The following is a 21,077-nucleotide window of genomic DNA, read 5'->3' as shown; positions in this document are numbered from 1 at the left end:
TAAAATAATAAGTGTGGACTCCCATCTTTAATGGCTTAAGAGTTTATTTTACAAGATGGTAAACACTTAAGCATAGAGCTGAAATTAGAATGCAAAATGCAAAAATGTAGACATACCAAACCTAGGCAAAATTCATACAGTTTGAAATTGTATGTTTTTAGCAAAACCAAACATAAGCATCTAAACAAACAAATGAGTGATGCTGCTGCAAGACGGGCACTAAGTCTCATTACAAAGGTGACCATTACCTCCTAATGTGACATTTCCGTGCAGAAATCGTCCTTGATAAATAAGGCGTAGAATATTTGGACTGCTGACCTGCTCTTCTTCCCAGTCTGAAAAGAACCAGGGAATTGTTAGGTGCATTTCAACGTAAAATTAAGGTGTTACTGCATTGTTCCAAAATTCCGATCTCAATCAGATGGAGAGTATCAGAGCGGTCACCTGGAGCTTCCTGCTAACTGAAATGACCACAAGTCTCGCGAGCACTGCTCTCGCTGCTTCTCACTGCACAGAGGAACTGCTTAAGATTAGTCTTTGCTTCTGAGAGAACACAAAATGTGCCAGAACACGGTCCTGAAGTTTAAAAACTAAAACAAATGAGCTGGGGAAAGTCTAATCCTAGTTAAAAAGATGTCAGTTGAAAATTAACTTTTATTGAAATAACAGAAAACATTGCAATGTTCCAGTATCTGTACCTGTTAAAACATGTGTTTGAGGCTGGAAACAGTAGGTTTAACACAGATTTTTAAAAGCATTAGGATATTGGTAAAGAGCATAACAAAAAAAAATTATACCTCAGTAACTAGAAAATAAAAATTTTAAAAAGCAGAACAGTGTCTACTTTTTGATAATGTGGATAACTTTATTGCTTTTTTAAAAGCCAATTGATAAACATGACAGAAGATACAATTTTAGTTCACTTTACCCAAAATTCTCAGAATGAACTTGAAAAACAATAGATATTAGAAGGTACTATAAAAGTGTGAAATCTAGGATAATGTACAAAGACAATCAAAAGACAACTGGTGTGTACAATGGATAACAAAATACTTCAGTTTAGCGTATAACTTACCTTATTATGGTAAAACATGGAATACGATTCTGTCAAAATAGTGGTTTGAGGACACTCTATCATGACAAAGTATGGGGTTAGTAATTTTCACTACCTTGTATATACAGAATTTAAAGTTGTGATTTTGATAGAGATTTGAGAATTCCATCATCACCTTTCTTAAGAATTCTAGCATCATGTGTGTGTTTTCTACAGAAGTTCCTGCTTTCATGAGATAACTGTCAACACAAAGACTAGTTTAAAACACTCTCTCAAGAGCAAGTGACAGAAGATAAAGGAGGTGAGTGCAAGGCTCTCCCTGTTGCCTTGTTTTGACTGTTCAAAATGAAGAACATGAGTTTGATACAACCAGTGCCTGTCGGTGACTCAGCATGAATGGAGAGGAGAAATGAACCTCAGCCTCACCCCAGCCCCGCCCCCAGCCTCTCCTCCCATCCTGTCCTCCTTCAGTGCCTTCTGACTCCCATGATCCCAGGTCCCTCTCCTCCAGAAGGAAGATCAAATAATTTGTTAACACTTTGGTATGGATTACTTTGAATTCATCACACCCAAGATTATTGTAAATAGAATATTTCCTTTTTTTCCTTTAGCATTGTTCATTTGTCAATAAATTTGGAAGACTCAGCAGTGGCCACAGGACTGGAAAAGGTCAATTTTCACTCCAATCCCAAAAAAGGACAATACCAAAGACTGTTCAAACTACTGCACAACTGCACTCATTTCACATGCTAGCAAGGTAATGCTCAAAATCCTTCAAGTTAGATTTCAACAATATGTGAACTGATAACTCCCAGATGTACAAGCTGGATTTAGAAATGGCAGAGGAACAGGAGATCAAACTGCCAACATCCACTGGATCATAGAAAAAGTAAGAGATTACAGAAAAACATCTATTTCTGCTTCACTGATTATGCTAAAGCCTTTAACTCTGTCAATCACAACAAACTATGGAAAATTCTTAAAGAGACTGAAGTACCAGACCACCTTACCTGCCTCCTGAGAAACCTGTATGCAGGTCAAGAAGCAACAGTTAGAACCTGGACATGGAACAACAGACTGGTTCCAAATTGGGAAAGGCATTTATGTCAAGGCTATATACTGCCACCCTACTTATTTAACTTATATGCAGAGTACATCATGTAAAATGCCAGGCTGGATGAAGCACAAGCTGGAATCAAGAATGCCAGGAGAAATATAACTAAGATCATGGCATCCACTCCCGTAACTTCATGGCAAATAGATGGGGAAACAATAGAAACTATGACAGACTATTTTCTTGGGCTCCAAAATCACTGCAGATGGTGACTGCAGCATGAAATAAAGACACTTGCTCCTCGGAAGAAAAGCTATGATGATCCCAGACAGCATATTAAAAAGCAGAGGCATCACTTTGCTGACAAAGGTCCATATAGTTAAAGCTATGGTTTTTCCAGTAGTCATATACGAATGTGAGAGTTGGACCATGACGAAGCTGAGTGTCAAAGAATTGATGCTTTTGAACTTTGGATTTGGAGAAGACTCTTGAAAGTTCCTTGGGCTGAAAGGAGATCCAACCAGTCCATCCTAAAGGAAATCAGTCCTGACTATTCATTGGAAGGACTGATGCTGAAGCTAACGCTTCAATACTTTGGCACCTGATGCGAAAAGCCAATTCACTGGAAAAGACCCTGATGCTGACGAAGACTGCGGGAAGGGGAAGGAGGAGGCAACAGAGGATGAGATGGTTGGATGGCATCAATGAATCAATGGACATGAGTCTGAGCCAATGCTGGGAGATAGTGAAGGACAGGGAAGCCCGGCACACTGCAGTCCATGGTCTCAGAGGTGGACACAACTCAGCCACTAAACAGACAGCATCACTCTCAGACATTTACAAACGCTTTTCACAGTCTCACTTTCCTATCCTGCCTGGCTGTGAAGACGATCCAGTATTCTAAGTTTAGTTACTTCAGCTCTTCTGAAATTCCTTCTTATCTATGACCTTTAGCTCCAGTCTCTTTCTGATTCAGGAGCTAGTGTTGACTTGTTCCTTGGTTATCAGCGAGAAGAAAGACCCAGTCATTTCAAATTATTTGTCTAAAGCAGTGTTTCTTAAACTCAGGTCTATGAATCCCTAAGACAGGTTCTTTGGGTCTCAAAGTCCTCGTCAAGAATTTTTAGATTGTGTTTTCATTTTAATGATAACCTGGATGAGATTATCTAGATAATTCAAATTATTACCTTACAACCAAGAACAGCCTTGGGACTTTAGTGCTCATGTATGCATTTAAGCTTATGATTGTACTGGTGCCAAGCAGTACTTCTTTAATTGTCAAGAGGTTAACAAGAACAGAACAAAGGTCGACTTAATCCATAAATGACATGTTCCTGTCAGTGAAGGCTGAATGACAGTTTGGTACACTGTGTGAATGAAGGGTCTGTGGTAAATCCACACATACCTGGGTTCTCATACAGCCAGCGGGAGAGGAGGCATGCCGTACTCCACAGTACCATATTCATGGGGCAAGCAACGAGTGGGTTTTAGCAAAAATATGCCACATGGCACATTAAAGTTGTTAATTTGAACATTACTGGTTTTAGAGCTATATTTGCATTTTCTTTGTAGATCGGTTTTAGTTTCATGGTTGTATAGAAGTTAATAAGGATTAAAGAGTTTCTTCTAAAAGAGTTTCATATAATATTATTTTAGGTTGAGCAGTACTGATCTAGTTGATTCATTTTGTATACACTGTGTTCTTTGTTAACACAAGTCTTGTGCTTTAAAAGTACAAACTGTTTTGGCTAGTTCCTCTGTCCATGGGATTCTCCAGGCCAGAATACTGGAGTGGGTAGCCTTTCCCTTCTCCAGGGGATCTTCTCAACCTAGGGATCGAATCCAGGTCTCCCGCATTGCAGGTGGATTCTTTACCGTCTGAGCCACCAGGGAAGTCCAGTAAAATTAGTGAAATCAGCACAGTCATATCACTAGGTACATGCAATTGAGAGGATCAAAATGACTTGGGTTAGCTTCACAGGAAGAACATAAGCTGAAGACTCATTTGAGGATGGCATGAGTCTTATTACATGGAAAAGAACCAGAGAAAGGATCTCTCTCTCTCTCACACACACACATACACACACACACATAAACGCACACACTCCAAAATTCTGTCCTGGATATTGGCTTGAAAATGCAAAGCATAAATGGATTTTATACCTCCTTGACCTTGTAGTAGTTCAAAAAACACAGGAAGTGACATGAATGAGATATTCACTTTCTGTCAAATGCCACGCTAAGCAGGTTGTGTATAGAATAGACCAAAAATAAAAAACATGTGTTATAATTTGTTAAAGATAGTTTTTCTTTGTTTTTACTTTGTACTTTGGTGTAAAGAGAGTTACTGATATGAAAGTGTGTGTGTGTGTGTGTGTGTGTGTGTGTGTGTATTGGCTACCTTGTGTTTTCCTTTAAAAAATAATTTTCTTTTCCATTAAAACAGCTATAAGGCCACCCAGCAACCTGATGCCCAGGCTCCTTTACCATTCTGCACTGAGGGAGCTGAAAGGCCAAACCCAGCAGGGATGCAGCAGCCCCTTCAACTTTAAGCCTTGTACCCTCAATCATTCGCTTGTTTTTTTATATTTTACTTACAACTTTTTCAAAATGTCTCTGAAACAAGACAGGGCATAAAGAATCAACATTATTCATTCTCAAGAGAAAAACACCACTCACCCATCGGCCAGTTGTCATACACGTGCTTTGCGATGTCAGAAGCAGAATCATTAGGAGAAAATAGGAACTCTTTCGTTTTCCCGCTTACCAAGATGAGGCGCAAGTTTATCTGAAAGAAGACAATGATTCTTTTAAAGTCTTAAAATTTTTAAAGTAAAGTAACGACTCATAGCCTTTTCATTTCAATCACATTCTCAATTATTACTAATGCTATTTTCTGTTTTTATTTTCATTATTTAATACGTGTGTGTGTGAGGATATATTTACCATATAAATGAACAAAGGGAAAGCAAAATTCATTACGCTTTTAAATTTACTCCAGCAATGTTCAGAATTGGACTTTTACAAGTTATCGCTATAACTATAAAATACACATTTTCCACTGAACAGCTAATACAAGTTGTTACCCTGCAGATCACATCACTAAATAGGAAAAAAAATTCAGTTGCTAATATGCTTCTTAGAAAAAAGGAAGAGAAAAAACAAACTACATACAACTTTTTATCCTATAAAAATCATTCAAACCTAAACAAATTAACCAGAAACTGTAATTTTGAAGAACTTTATTAATTGGAAGATTCAGTAACAGTAGTTACTTTAATCCCAATTACATGATCATTCACTTTCGTGGAGCTCTGTGTAACAAAGAACACAGATTCACCCTCAGTGGAAAACCTAAGAAGGACAATAGAATTAACATTCTTGAGAGCCACTCGATTTACACTTCCAAGTCAATATATATTTGCTTATACCATTCTTAATACAGTTTCCAAAATGTTCACTTTAAAATTTTTATCTTTGTCCAGAATTAACAATTTTTTTCAACCACAATATTCATTCATCTCCCTTATAAGTTACAGATATATACGTGAGGTTTTCTATACCTGTAAGGCCTCTGTTATACGAGAGGAAATAACACGTTCTTTAAAAAGAAGGGTACAGCCAGAGCCCAGTTTCTCTACACACAGAGCACAGAGACTGCCAATGCACCAGGTTACCCAAGTTCTCCTCCTCAGTTACTAACATCTTTTTATTATTATTAAAAAGAAAAAAAAAACCAACCCAGTAAATCTGTAAGATGACAAAGTCTACAATGAATAAACTGGAATCCACTGCAGCACCACCAAGATACCAGGTCACTCATTTACTATCTGCCACCACCATGGCCACTGTTATTCCCAGTACCTCAAAATCACCACTTTGAAAATGTATTGATAATTATAAAATATCTCCTCTAGGAAAATGCTATACACACCCAACTCTGCATTCAACGGGATGTAACTGGATTTCACAGCAGATGGAGTAGAATCGGGTTCCATGTTAGAATCTGTATTCTAACTGCTATGTACCCTATTATCTCAATTTTTAAAGTATTTCAAAAGATAAAAGAAAAAGAAGTCTACATCTCAGGTGAAAAGCCTTTTCGATATGACCTGTGAGAATTTTTGCTGCCTTTCCTAACTAAAATGAAATTATACCAAAGAACTTACTACAGGAAGAGGTCTGATGAAACAACACTGTTGGCAAGAAGTAATTTGATCCAGGAACTGTAAGTTCCATCAGAATAAAATTCAAGGAAGAGTTTACAATAATGATTCAGCTGTAAGAAAGCACCACCTTCTTTCTTTCCCACAACAAGTAAGTAACGAGTGACTGCTAAAGCACGGAGCCTAATGTCTACACAAGACAGTGTGAATTTTAGTTCTCACACACACATAACTATTCAACACTGTCTCTGTAGGTGTGAATATGGGTAAATATCTATTTGCTCTGAACTTACAAGGAATCTTTTAATAGCTTCAAACTACTGTGGAAGGGCACTTCAGCCATTAATGCCCAAGAAATTATGCCCTTCAAAATGGGTCAGCCACATGGCTGCTTCAATCAGAAAGAAATATAATTAAATTCAGGCTTCCGAAGAGTTATGTAAATAATAGGAACCTACTATTTCCTGGGATCAACTTTGAAGTTAAAAATTAATTTCTACTGAGCTTTTATTCAAGTTATAATATTTTAAAATAATGAAGAAAATAGGAGAAGAGGACTTAACCATTATTTTCCGCAAAGGTTACACTGACACATACTTTAGATTTTCCCTAATATCCATCAGCAAGAAAATGGAAAAATAAATGATAGTGCATCCTTATCATGGAAGCTTCCTACAATCATTAAATGACATGAGATACAGACCTATATGATTTGATGTGGAAAGACATCCACAATGCATTAAACAAGAAACAATACACACACCTCACCTCATAAATACATAATGCTAACTGCATTCATGCTGCAAAGTTCTTGGCTTTTCCTATTTTAAACCTGATACAATCACTGTCACTAATAAACTCTTTCACATTTCAAAATCAACGGTTTAACAAATTTATGTTTATCAAGATGATCAGAATGTTGAAAACTTTTGGCCTGTAGATGTGTCTGACACAGTTAATTTTTGTTTTAAATGTTTACAGGTGGATATGAACTTTTCAGTTTGACACATAACCTCTCAATTTACTCATGCTGGTCTGCTTTATACACTTATACCTGGATGGCCACAGAAATTAAGTTTATAATTCATGGTACAGTTTGAAAGTGGCTTTGAGCTACAAATTGAGAAAAAAAAGTCGAGTAAATCTTGAAGCAATCATCCAAACATCTAGCTACATGGGTTGGTCAGTAGTTAATTGTTCTTATAGTATAGTTAGGATTTCCTCAGTGGGTAAAGAGGGCAATGCAGGAGACAAAGGAGATGTAGGTTTCATCCCTGGGTCAGGAAGATCCTCTGGAGAAGAAAATGGCAACCCACTCCAGTGTTCTTGCCTGAAAACTCCCATGGACAGAGGAGCCTGGTGGGCTACAGTCCACAGGGTCGCAAAGAGTCGAATACCACTGAGCAACTAAGCAAGCACAGTATAGGTAGAATCTATCATGCTTATTCAGATTAAATGTTAATTACAGCTCCTCTCAGTAAAACATATAGCAGTTTCTACAAATGTGAGCTAGTTTCTTTAGAAAGATTAAGTATTAATTATTTGAATACTTTTTAATGAAAGACCTTTTTTCTTCTTTGAAGCCAAGGTAAGTCAATCTATAAAATACCTTAAAAATACCTCTGCTTGTGAGGTACTGGGATTCTCAACACATCAACAGTGGGTTACAAACAACACTCTTATTTATAGCTTAAAATGTGATATACTCATATACATACTCATCTAAAAACAAAACTGTTCATCAGGACTCTGAATGACTTGGTAGGAGATGGAGTTCTTATCACGGAATAACATACCCAGGGGATGGCACTTAGACCATCCAAATGAATGATACACATTTTATAATTACTTTGGAGGCAAAGCAAATCAAGACAAGACTATCAGTGAAGCAGAACTACCAGGATCATTTCCTGTAAAGACAATGGAAACAAAAGAAGCTCTTTCATGCATGTAATTTCAAGTTTGTTTGTTCTTTTTAAGATTTTCGGTCAAACTGATTGCGATTCCTATTTGTTGGATTATAACAATTTGGAGAAAACTTATCTACAGCTTAATTCACTCAACCATTTGTTCTGAGTAGGTCAGGATGGAAAAAAATTAAGAGGAAAGAAAGAGGGGGAATGGAAGACGGGATTAACTGGAATAACCTCTGAAAGAAATATGACTGTTTTTCACAGAGATCAACACACTGATCAAAAGGGGAACTCCTGACTTCTCCAAGAGTCTCTGAGGAGCAGAGTGAGTCCTGGGGCACAGAGGGGAGGCCTCTGCCTGTGCCTTTGTGGGGCTCATTCCTGCCTGTTTTTGCTAAAGGACAGGTAAGTGGCCAGTGGGAAAGAGGTTAGACTTTCTTTGCAAATCACTTTTAAAAAGTTCTCAATTTATCTCAAGGGGATTATATTGAGTTAAAAAAAAAAAAGTCAATTCAAAAGATGACACCGTATATATGATTCCATTTATACAATATTTTTGAAATTACTAAATTAGAGATGGAGAAGAGTGGTGGCCGGGTTCTAGGAAGAGGGGAAGGGAGACAGTGGCTGTGTCTATAAAGGGACGTGTAGGGATCCTCGGGGTGGAACCAAAACGTGTGCTGCTGGGTAAGCAGCCTGTGAATCTGCACAGAACTACATACGCACAGACACTAATGAAAGCATGCGAAATTGGAGAGCTCCGAATAAAGCCTGTGGATTTTATCAGCGTCCACTCCCTGAAGCTACTGAACTAGTTATAAGATGCTAGCTATCATTAGGGAAAACTAGGTGAAGGGTGTATGGGATTTCCCTGTACTATTTCTTACTATCCCATGTAAATACATAATTATCTCAAAAAGATTATTTTAAAAAATTAAGAGCTTGACTTGCTAAAAATGTATATGGTATTATATGTTTGTCTTTATTTATCTTTCTTATTTTCACCTGAAGGTGAACAGTGCTTTTTAAAAAATAATCCTGTATCAAAATAGCCGCTTGATCTAGAGGAAAAATATAAACCATCAGTGACTTAAGGTATGAGGCTGAAAATAGATAAGCGTATTTTTTTCCCTAGAACTATGGACTTAAATGGCATGTTTTGAATTTCTGTTAACTGCATGTTAAAGAAAAATGGAACGAAGGAGGAACATGTTCACGTTTCTACACAGGACTGATTAAAAACAAATTATTCAAATAACTGCAGTGCTTAGAGATGATGATTACATATTCATAAGCTTTCTTTTAGTTTTTCACTTATTCAGACATTTTCTGAAACAGATCTGCACTTGGTGCCTGATTACAAAATATTTAACATGAAACTTCTGGAGATTTCATACCCTGGAAGCTAGGAGACATACAAACAACTGATTGTGGAGGAGGGGGTGGCTACAAAGGGCTCAACAAGTATCTGCCAAATGAATATAAAAGAGAAAAGAGAGGAGAACCTTTTGTGAGTTGGAAATTCCAGGGTAGGGCATGTATGAACAGTGGCCAGAAGTAAAACTGCTACTACCCATGCTCCCTGAGTACTTTAGTACTCAGCCTAGCGGACTCTGACGCTACCACCCACATCTAGAGTCCTGGGAATGACAGGAGAGATGTCAGCAAGAGGGAAGCTGAGAGCTGAACCCAGACCACCACCACCACCAGCAATACCTGCTGTGTGCCACCATGCTCAAGAGACCAGTGGCCCAGGCAAACTCCTCAGCAAGGTCTCCATGATTATCCTCTGTCACCCCGACCACTCTTGCCCCCACCATGCCCCAATCACAGGGATCCTCTTTCAGTGCCTCAAGCTGCCAAGTTCTTTGCCTCAAGGCCTGTATCCAGGCTGTTCCTTCTGGCCGAAATGCTCGGTGCCCAACTCCAATCCACACACACTCTGGGCTCACATGTTTGAGAAGGGATGGCATGAAAAAATTCTCCTGTGCCTAGTCACCCTGGATGAAGTGATAAACTATATTTTCAAACAAAGAGCAGAAGGAGAATTTCAAAATATAACTGAAGAAGCCAAGAAAGCATTCCTACTTTTTTTATTGGAATGAAGAAGTTTTGTGAGGCATTCTTTGTGAAGAAGTTATTGTAAGGCATTATGAAAACAGATTTTAACTTCTAAGAAAATACACCTGGATTCTTGTCTCTGAATTTACTTGTATTATGTACTCATAAACTAAGGTACACTGAGATTTACTAAATGGATTAAAACTATGGGATCTTTACCTTCTTTTTAACACTTAAAATGATGAAAATGATGTAGATTCTAATGTACATGAACTATTAAATCTGTAGCGGTAAAAACTCAATGGGATTCCTTATTTTTTAATTGTAGAAACACCTACTCAGAAATATAGGTAAAGGAGAGGTCAAAGAGTCCTCTAGCTTAAATTCCCAAGTAAAATTATCAGGGAACACAAGCCCTGCAACAGACCACAGTGATAAAACAAAAACAGTTGCCCTGACGAGGGAAAAAAAGAGCAAGGCATTTAAAAAATCATCCTATTCTTTACAATATGTTTCTCAGTCAACTGATTATTCAAAAGTGATAGCCAGCTCTCCTGTCCAAGAAGAACTCATTCTGGGCAGCCATGAAGACGGCGATTGTCTCGGCCGCCTGAATCCGCAAGCTTATTCAGCTCGCAGACGGCTCGCGTCGACCTGTGACTAGGGATCCCGTCACTCAGTGGTGCCCCAGAGAGCCATGACCTCATGTGCTCCTGACATTGAGGTTCTCATTTATAACTGGACATCTCTGGAACACTCGTGAATTCTTACTTGGATATAATTGCTTTATTACTTATTATTTATTAAATTTTAAAGTCACAATAAATGATTTTACTTCAGTGTGGCAAATTACTTTGCCGCGAAACTCCACAAAACGAGCAGAAAATGAAAAAGGCAAACATGATAAATGCGTCTACATCAGTATATAATGTCCAGTACAACTGCCAGTAGAAGACAGCACAAAAGTCTGCATCTATGCAGGATATGCCACCTGAGCTGAGAATGTCTATCATTTATTAACATAATCACGGAATGCCCCTCATTAGGGGTGAATGCATCAAGGCTATTCATTTAGAAAAACACAAGACCTGTGTGTTACTGAAGTTGTTACTGAATATAAATCCAGCAGCATCAAAACATTTAGCATTACAATACAGAAAGCAAATGCAATAGCAGCAGATGGCTTCAAGGAGATTGTAAACTCCTCAAGGGCAGAAATCACAGCCTTGGATTGCAGGAGGCCCTGGTTCAATTCCTGAGTCAGAAGATCCTCTGGAGAAGGGACAGGCTACCCACTCCAGTGTTCATGGGCCTCCCTTGTGGCTCAGCTGGTAAAGAATCTGCCTATAATGCAGGAGACCTGGGTTGGAAAGATCCCCTGGAGAAGGGAAAGGCTACCCACTCCAGTATTCTGGCCTGGAGAATTCCAAGGACTGTATAGTCCATGAGGTTGCAAAGAGCTGGATACAACTGAGCAACTTTCACTTTTCTTTCTTTGGATTCCTTCTGTCTTTACTTCCTTCTACTTCCTCCCACCATCAGCCAGTTTTTTTTTTTTTTTTTTTTTTTTACAGATTAGGTATCTGTGGCAGCATTACGTATTAAACATCCTAATGAAGGCATGCTACAAGTACTGAACCAACTAATCATGCTCCCTAAAGTGCGTCAATAAAATCATCAGGGGGCCATTAGCGAGGAAGAGAAAGAGACCATGATCAGGACGCTGTCTCTAAGAAGCCACAGCAACACTGAAGAGGTAAGCTGACAGTCCGAGTGCTTACTAACAATCCTTATTCCAAAGTTTCAAAGCCCTCTGAATGTCTGCAGTCGCCCTACACACTTTGCAGTCTTTAAACTGCTATTATTTTGGGGATTTAAATCTGAATAAGTTAGCCCGAGCATGTACAATTAGAAAATATGTGGAAAACAAAAACTTCTAAGCAGTCTTGCTATGCTGCAGCACAGCTATTATACAACACACCTGTATACGTGAATTACTTCTCAAATGAGAATTTAGCAAAGAATTCAAAACTCTGTAAGACTCAAACTACTCATCAAACTACCATTCTGGTCATTTTTGTTGTGCTTGATGTTACTGGTGGTGGTAACAACAAAAAGATTTACTGACTACTTAGCGTGTGTGAGAAACTGTGCTAACTACTGTTGTATAAAGCAGATAGTATCTTTATTTTCCAGATGAGCAAACTGAGGCTTAACTGAGGTTAAACATCTTGCCCGAGGGAGATTTCTCCAATTGACTACACAGCGGGAGTTTGGTATCAGCCCGACCGCTCACCAGCTGTGACATCCCGGACACCGTGGTAGCACATCACTGCTCTGGGAGCTAGGTTTGTTAGTTGTAACACCACTACCACCAACATGTTTCAAACTGCAGGGTTCACAAAATTTATATACAGTCTCTGGATACTCACACCACCCTCATTTTCTCACCCACCCAAGGTCACGTGCCTGGTGGCTAGACGAGGGCTTACATACAGAGAATACCCTAACTACTCAGAATCTACTTTAAAGCTCAAATGAGACCGTATGTGAAAGTATTGTTAACTCTAAAACTTTCTGTAAAAACAAAAAATAGCATATTATTATCCAAGTTCCCCGATTAGGGAGGAAGTGATTGTATTCAATGATCTCGAGAGTTCCATTCAGATGTAAAACTGCAAGTTACAGGAGTTAAGTTTTCCTTTGCCATTAGAAGCTAATTTTAAAAAACAGATTCCCACCATAGGACTATAAACATTTTTTACACAGTATGATCATGCTCAACAGAATCTTTCTTTTTCTCAAAATAATGTTAAGAATCTCTCCATGATATTAACCATGCATTCAGCCAAAAAAATAATTAGTACCTACTACACACAAACTGGGTATGTAAAGAAGCAAAAGAACCAAAGATCACCTGTGAGGAGGTGCCATGAAACAACCAAGACTCTGGAACAGGCAGCTTCAGGGGGACTTCACTGAAGGCCTCGCTGAGGACCTAAAACAGGACCCAGGGATGCCAAGAGTGGGCAGCAGGACACTCCAGGCAGTAAGCTGGGCGCTGGACACTCCAGCGCTTAAGAAGACTTCAAGGAACAAAAGGAAGAACCTGAAAAGTGCAGGGGCAGACTAGCGACTGAGGAAGGGTGGCACAAATGCAGCTGAAGAGCTCGCAGGGGCTAGATCTTCTCACACAACCTGGGAGGCGTCTGAGTGTTCACAGTGAACTGTGAAGCCATTTAAAAGTTTTAAACAGCGAGGCTCATAATTCAAATGCCACTGAAGATCACCTTGACTGCTGTAGGGATAAAGCGGCTGATGAGATGACAGCCCAGACTGACCCCTGAAGAAAGCTAACACTTTCAAAGCAAATCAGAGAGAGCTGGCAAAAGAAACTGAGAGGGGGTAGCTGAGGAGACAACACAAAAAAGCGATGCATGTGGGGTCCCGGAAACCGAGAGAAGAAAGTGTGTAAAGGAAGACCAGATGCTCTCTGCTGAGAGGCCAAGTACCGTGAAGACAGAAAAGCATTTCCTGGATTTATATCCTAGAGATCACTAATGACCTAGAATAGTTCCGGGGCATGCAGCCCATTCTGTGCACAACCTTTGTAAATATTTAATGACTACTTAATTTCCCACTAAGTGAAAATACAGCCATTTTTTCCTCTAAAAATGAGTTTCCTACATAGGAATTGGATGTTTTTAAATTCAATTAAAGAACATGATTTACCTTATTTGAACTAACATTGCTTATAATACAAACCAGGATGAACTCGCTCTCGACACAGGAAAAGGAGCTGTACAAAGGACACAGGGACACAAAGCTCCTCTGTCTGAAAGGCTGGCTCCTGCGCTGGTGCTGTTTTCCCTCACCACCAAGACTGGTGAATTTCTAGCCTCTACAATCAGGGCCTGAAAGGGCTACTCAAATCTCCAGCACCACGTATGCCCAGGCCCTTGACAACTCCAGGTCAGTGGGACAGAGGTTACAGTACTTGGGGAGGAAGGCCCTTCTCAAATAAAGCACTGCTCAGGAAAAGCCTCTTGCCTTTCCATCTTTTCACCACCTGGAGCATAATGTGATGTCTGGAGTTACCTTTAGACCACCGGACAGAAATCCACAGGCTAAGGAGAGAAGAGCAGAGAGACAGGAGGAGCCTGGTCCCTTGAGATCAGCATCAGGCCACTGTACTAACCCTAAACGGTCACCATCCAGATTTCTTGCTGCAGGAAGCATGTAAACCCCTCACTTTTTTAATGCCACTAAGTACAGTTCCGCAATGATATTAACAGTTAAACACAATGCTAACAGGTTCATACGACGTTCATTTCTTTCCTTCCTCATAGAGTGTAAGAAGCAACCTTTAATACAAAAGGACATCAGAACTGTAGCAAACTTCACTGCAACTAGGAGTGGCCATGTATCTAGTTCTGACCAATGAGGTACATGGAAGACTGTCCCAGGCGGCCCAGTGGTAAAGAATCCACCTGCCAATGCAGCCAATTCGGGTTTGAGCCCTAGGTTGGGAAGATTCCCTGGAGATGGAAATAGCAACCCACTCCAGTACTCTTGCCTGGGAAACCCCATGGACAGAGAAGCCTGGCGGGCTACAGTCCACGGAGTTGCAAAGAGTCAGACATGGCTGAGTGACTAATTCATTCTTGCTTTAGAAAAATTATGAATTAAAACACCCAAAACCTGGGAAATGTTCTGCCTAATTCTTTATACAAAATTGACCCTGCTTTTTTAAAACTGACCCTTACAAAATTCTATTTGTTTCAATATGGAAATGGTGTAAAAATTAAATTAGTCTATCCTTCCATTAATTAATGTTGAGTAAATAAATATTTTAAAAATATTACTATTAGTTCCCAAACTACATGAGCTGACGCAACCCTGGGCAAAACAAAACAGCAACTGAAATGTCAATCCGGTGTAACTCAGCACTACAGCGGAAACCCTGTGTCATCCATCAGGCACACAGAGCCAATAAACACCAACACAGACTTACAGGGCCGAACACAGCATCCCAGAGAGGCTCTATCCTACACCGAGAGGTCAGGGAGTTCACCTGGTGGAAAGTGGATGACGGGAAGGACCTCTTAAATACACCTGCTTCAAACTCCTGAGATCCTCTCATTTGGACGCTACAGAGCCATAAATGCACACACTTTGAGAAATCATCATGAACTGCCAATCTGCCATGGATCAAAGGAATCAAGGCTATTAATGTTAAAATTACTTTACCATGTTAGAAATTTCCTGAATAAATTTGGGAGCCCCAGAAACCAAGGAATACATTTAACCCACTGCAAAGCCAAAAAACATCTTCATTTTATTCTCAGTTTTCTGAATACTATTTAATCCCCAAATATGTACTACCTTCTCAACTCAGAACCAAAAAACAAAAATTCAGATGACATTACTGGCATTTTGTGGAAATTCTCAGGAAGTTGTGCTTCCTGAATTGCACAGAGATCTAAGTTACTAGATGAGTTCCATACCAGGGCAAACAACTGGCTTTATCATTCACAGGCTGATTAAAAGATTCCAACCCACAGAGAGAAGCACTCAGTGGAAGACGTCTGGAAAACTATCTTAAGGCAATAGGGGAAACCCATGTAGTTCTTTCTTAACTTTATTTTCTGAGACCAACTTGTGAACAGCTGCATGATCCATACATGTCTAGGGGAGATAAGCTTAGCGTCTTTCAATATACATCAAGTAACCAGTCTCTGCAGGGCGCCATTATAAATATCGTTTATCAACAATGATGCCTTTAGGATCTATTAGGTAGATGCTCAGGGACATTTCCCCCCAAACTTTCAGGATGCTGCTGCTGCTGTTGCTAAGTCACTTCAGTCCTGTCCAACTCTGTGTGACCCCACAGACTGCAGCCCACCAGGCTCCCCAGTCCCTGGGATTCTCCAGGCAAGAATACTGGAGTGGGTTGCCATTTCCTTTTCCAATGCATGAAAGTGAAAAGTGAAAGTGAAGTCACTCAGTCGTGTCCTACTCTTAGCGACCCCATGGACTGCAGCCTACCAGGCTCCTCCGTCCATGGGAGGAATTGTTAGGAATTCTGCCACTTTTTAGGATTTTTTTTTAAGCCAGCAGACTCTCTGAATTAGAGGAAATAATCTAGAGTTCCATGGTGGCCTAGTGGTTAGAATTCCAGACTTTCACTGTCATGGCTGTGGGTTCAATCCTGGGTTGGGGAACTGAGATCCCACAAGCCACATGGTGCAGCCAAAAAAAAAGAAAAGAAAGAAAGAAATCTATCAAATAAAACACTTGGAATGAAAGCATTTTGTTAACTTTATGAAAAGCACTCCATAAATATATTGCAATTTCATCAGTATTCTTTATGTCAATGTTACTGTTACTATGTTACTATGTATAGAGTTCCTTCTTCCCCTCAGTTAAAGCACTGAAGATACTGAAGAAACTAATTATGAAATATAATCACAGAATTCAGGGAATTTACTTTTAGATCCAACTAACAGTAAGGAGATTTTATCACAGAAGTTGCTTGTGGTGGCTATCCAGAGAGCTTCTCTCTTGCTACAGGCTGAGATAATCAGTTTTAAACTGTGTCTAAAATAAGAGCTTCCCTGGTGGCTCAGTGGTTAAAGCATCTGCCTGCAATTCGGGAGACCTGGGTTCGATCCCTGGGTCAGGAAGATCCCCTGGAGAAGGAAATGGCAGCCCACTCCTGTATTCTTGCCTGGAGAATCCCATAGATGGAGGACCCCGGCAGGCTACAGTCCATGGGGTCGCAAAGAGTCGGACACGACTGAGAGACTTCACTTTCACATGCCATCGATGCTGACCTCTGGAAATCTTATAACCAAAATCAATTTGGTTATAAAATTTGCTGTTTGGAGGCCTTCATTGTTATCTTCTTGGTCTTAGCTAAACTCTACACAGCAGAGACTGCTATAGAAACAGCAACCTATTGCTGTACAGACCGCTACACAGACAGGTAAATTAGGGGTTATCTATCCCATGCTGTGTTACATCCTGATCAAGATATGGAACACAAACTATCTTAGGGGCACGTAGCAATCCTCAAGGGCAAGAGAACACCATGGCAATGCTGCTATGTCACGTCCTCTTTATCCCCAGACAATTTGTTCTGAGGACTGTTCAATTCCTAGCTACAGTGCAAAATGCTAAACCACTTCAGTTTTTAAAATCAGACGCAGAAGGTGAATATATAAATTTAATTTGTCTGCTTCATTCTTTCTAGAATAAAAGAACAAGAGCATTTTCTAGTTTAGAGTCTGAATGTCAATGTGGAGAAAGGCTACTACTAAACAGCTCGGTATGCTATAATGTTAAGAATAAAAGTATAAATTACAATAAATAAATTTCAGCTCCTCTGTTTTGGTCTATTTCCTGTTTGACAGATTTGTAGAGGCAGCAGAAACTCTGAATTTTTAAAAATCTGATTTAAGTTGTTCAGGCTTGCTCTTGCGATGTGTGTTTCAGTCCCCTCCCCACCCTTGGGGGTGGGGTGTGTGTTGAGAAGGACAGTCTCAGTAATGGTAATAAAAGACTGGGTCTCTCAGGGGAGGAACAGGGAAAGGGCCACAAACAAAATTGTTTACATGTATTAGAAAGGATAGGGTTTCCAGAGGCTTTTGATATTTTAATGTCAACCTGTGATCCAACTCTTCAAGCAGAAAGTAATCACAGGAGAAAATACATCTCCAGCCAACAGAAGATCATCAAGTTTGCTAAAAGCGATATTCAAGTGCAAATCCACAGGTACGGATAAACTTGCACATGGCGCCAATCCCTACTCAGATCTAGAACTAGGTCAGGGTTTTGAGACAAGAGCAGGTAGCTGGGTGAATGGCAACCAAATGCCTTCTCTGTAAGCCAGGGATGCCAGTGAAACTCGAATTCAGAGAAGTTTTTAAACTTCTGCTTTTATTCAGCTCAAGGATTATAGAAAAATAACTTCTAGCTTGAACTGTTTGCAAATGTTTATTTTTAGCTCTCCATTCACCCTGAACTGCATAGAGTGGGGGGAAAAAAAGGCGGCAGCAGCAAAACAAAGCTAAAAAATAAGAAAATAGCCATACTTTACCTCCAGTTCAGATACACTCACAAACTTTCTAATTCATGATGAACTCTAAATTTAGACAAAGGAAAAAAGATTCTATCCTATACATCCTCTTCAGTCAGGAAGAGAAGGTTAATAGTATCTGTGAACCACAGGAATTCAGAGACACTTAACATCAATTATTTAAATAACTACTAACCTATTACAGAGCAAAGGAAAAAGAGAACAAACTGTTTAGGTCACTGACCAGAGGTACAAGCACAATTTTCTTCCTTTTCTTTGCAATAAAAAAGGAAGATAGCAACCTAATAATTTCCCACATTAACGCCAATTAATCACCTGAAATATATTTCTCTGTCCAAGAACTATTTTTACATCTTTAGGCAATTTTTTTAGATTTCAAAGATAGATTGTTACTTATCGAAAACATTCTTACTTCATATAATCTGAATAAGTGCAATTATGCTCAAAATCTGTGGTCAATGTTTAAGTTTGTATATACTGACAGCAAAGTGAGAACATTTTCTACTTCTTTTTAGAGGTAAGAGAAAAGATGAGAATGCTAAGAATATTGTCTACAGCAGGATTAGAAAAGAAAGTTGCTACACTATGCCTTCTTCAGGTCTCAATGTTCATAAGACAAAAAAAACCACTTTAATATTAAACAGCCTTTGAAACATTAAATTTTTCAGTACCTTCAGTTCAAAACTACTAAAAACTGGCATGAATACTTGTCTTTATATGCTTTGTATCTGTAAGGCTGATAATGTTAGGTAATTATTGCTAATTTTGAAGCCGTAATGATTATTGTGGTTGTTTTAAAAAGTCATTATCATGTATATTTCATTCATACATATCAAATGTCATATGTAATATGATCTGTTTCAAAATCATCCAGGAAGAGCAAGTAAACATAACTGACCATGAGTTAATTATTGTTGAAACTGGAATGTGGATACATGGGGGTTTATTATACTTATCTCTCCACTTCTGTCTGCAATTTTTCATAAAACTTAAAATAAGTATTTACAAAATCCCACCTAAGGGACTCTTAATGTTGTAAGCTAAAGAAGTTGAGTCAAACTGTAAAGCTGGTCATTTAACTCTGCGACAGAAAATGAGAAACTATCATAGCATAAGATGGAAGTCAAAGACTAAATAAGGTGTTTTGTTGCATCTATATCAGAAGTCTTGGCATAACAGTTATAGAGTTTACAAGGAATGCAGCCACCAGGGAATAAAATATTCCACCAAATCCATGAACTAAGAAGGATGTTATAACAGAACTGTTACAAATCTGGAAAAGTTAACCTACCTATTCAGACAGAATACTTAATAAAGCAGCTATATACTTTGTCCAATCCATCCCAGATAATCAGTTTACTTATAATAATGAATTAATGAAACTAGTAGGGCATTGCAAATTATGTAAATTTCTTTCTTCTGAGCAGTTTTTCAAAATAAAACAAAATGTGCTCTTCTTTCCACCAGAAAGATAACTGTAGTGTTTGAAAGCGAAAGGTGTTTAGTCATGTCCAACTCTTTGGGACCCCTTGGACTGTAGCCTGCCAGGCTCCTCTGTCCATGGAATTATTCAGGTCAAAAGACTGGAGTGGGTAGCTGTTCCTTTCTCCAGGGGATCTTCCCAACCCAGGGATCAAACCCAGGTCTTCCGCATTGCAGGCAGATTCTTTACCATCTGAGCCACTAAGGAAGCCCAAGATTACTGGAGTGAGTAGCCTATCCCTTCTGCAGTGGATCTTCCGGATCCAGAAACTGAACCGGGGTCTCCTGCATTGCAGGTGGATTCTCTACCAGCTGAGCTATCAGGGAAGCCCTGTCACTAGAAAAGACACCATTTAAAAAAAAGAGAGGGAGAGGAAAGTTAGAAGAGAATCTGATTAGCAATTTGGAGAGAACCAATCTAGAAAGATATCCAAGGACCACACTCCCACAAAGAATTAATGAACAACACTCACTAATGTTAAAGGTTGACTAAAGGAGTGGAGATCTCCATCACAGGGAATAAATCAAGGGTAATAATCCCTTTTCCCCACTCGTTTTTCTACAGACAACTGCGAGGATAAAATGTCAATCACTTAGAAATGTGGAAGATTCTACAAAGCTTAACAGAATGATTTATGTTGTTTGGATACGCCAAACAATTCCTCCTAACTTACAGTATTTTCTTTTCTGGAAAGAAGCTTCTCTAATGAAGATAGTGAGTAGTGTGTTAGCAACCCTGCAGAAAAGATGTACTGGAGATAAGCAGAACCTGAGAGGTCCTCAAAGACTTTTTTATACTAAGAGAGAATGAATTCTAGGTTCAGACTACTCCCAGATTCCTTGCAGTCTTAGTTTATTTTACATTCATGGTTCCTATATCTGAAATGGTATTAGAAATTTAAAAAGATTAAATTCAAGTTGTTTTTTCCTTGAGTTATCTTCCACTCTTTGTTCTTTCAACTTAAGGAATCAGATATGGACACCGTTCAAATCAACATGCTAGGTCACAACCATGATATAAACAATAAACTCAACTGTGTAATAAAGACATTAAAGATGACCCTTTACCTGGCTTGCTATTCATTTGTTAAATAAATGCTGCCTTTTTTGTGTGTCCACAAAATGAACTGGCTCATTTTTAATACACACAGTAGTACTGAAGAATACAGTATACCTTCCCAGAATTCCCTGATAGCTCAGTTGGTAAAGAATCCACCTGCAATGCAGGAGACCCCAGTTCGATTCC

The 21,077-nt window shown here is 39.1% G+C and overlaps 1 protein-coding gene across 2 annotated transcripts in view; it reads right to left on the bottom strand.

Annotated features, from left to right (window-relative positions):
• The window catches only part of UBL3 (ubiquitin like 3), a 47,624-nt gene that overhangs the window by 6,766 nt on the left and 19,781 nt on the right, over positions 1–21,077 (bottom strand). The window contains exons 3-5 of one of the 2 annotated variants that reach the window (XM_043891829.1): positions 5,055–5,059; positions 4,788–4,896; positions 249–335 (exon numbers count right to left, since the gene is read on the bottom strand). In XM_043891829.1, the coding sequence (XP_043747764.1) occupies positions 249–335; positions 4,788–4,896; positions 5,055–5,057 (199 nt within the window). In that variant the 5' untranslated portion in view covers positions 5,058–5,059. The remainder of the gene's footprint in view (positions 1–248; positions 336–4,787; positions 4,897–5,054; positions 5,060–21,077) is intronic. The other variant, XM_043891828.1, reaches the window with a different exon arrangement.

This window comes from Cervus elaphus, chromosome 30 (assembly GCF_910594005.1).
Source record: "Cervus elaphus chromosome 30, mCerEla1.1, whole genome shotgun sequence".
In the NCBI taxonomy this organism is placed as follows: Eukaryota; Metazoa; Chordata; class Mammalia; order Artiodactyla; family Cervidae; genus Cervus; species Cervus elaphus.
Note: the sequence above shows the minus strand (reverse complement) of the source record. Positions and strands in the feature narration are given on the sequence as shown.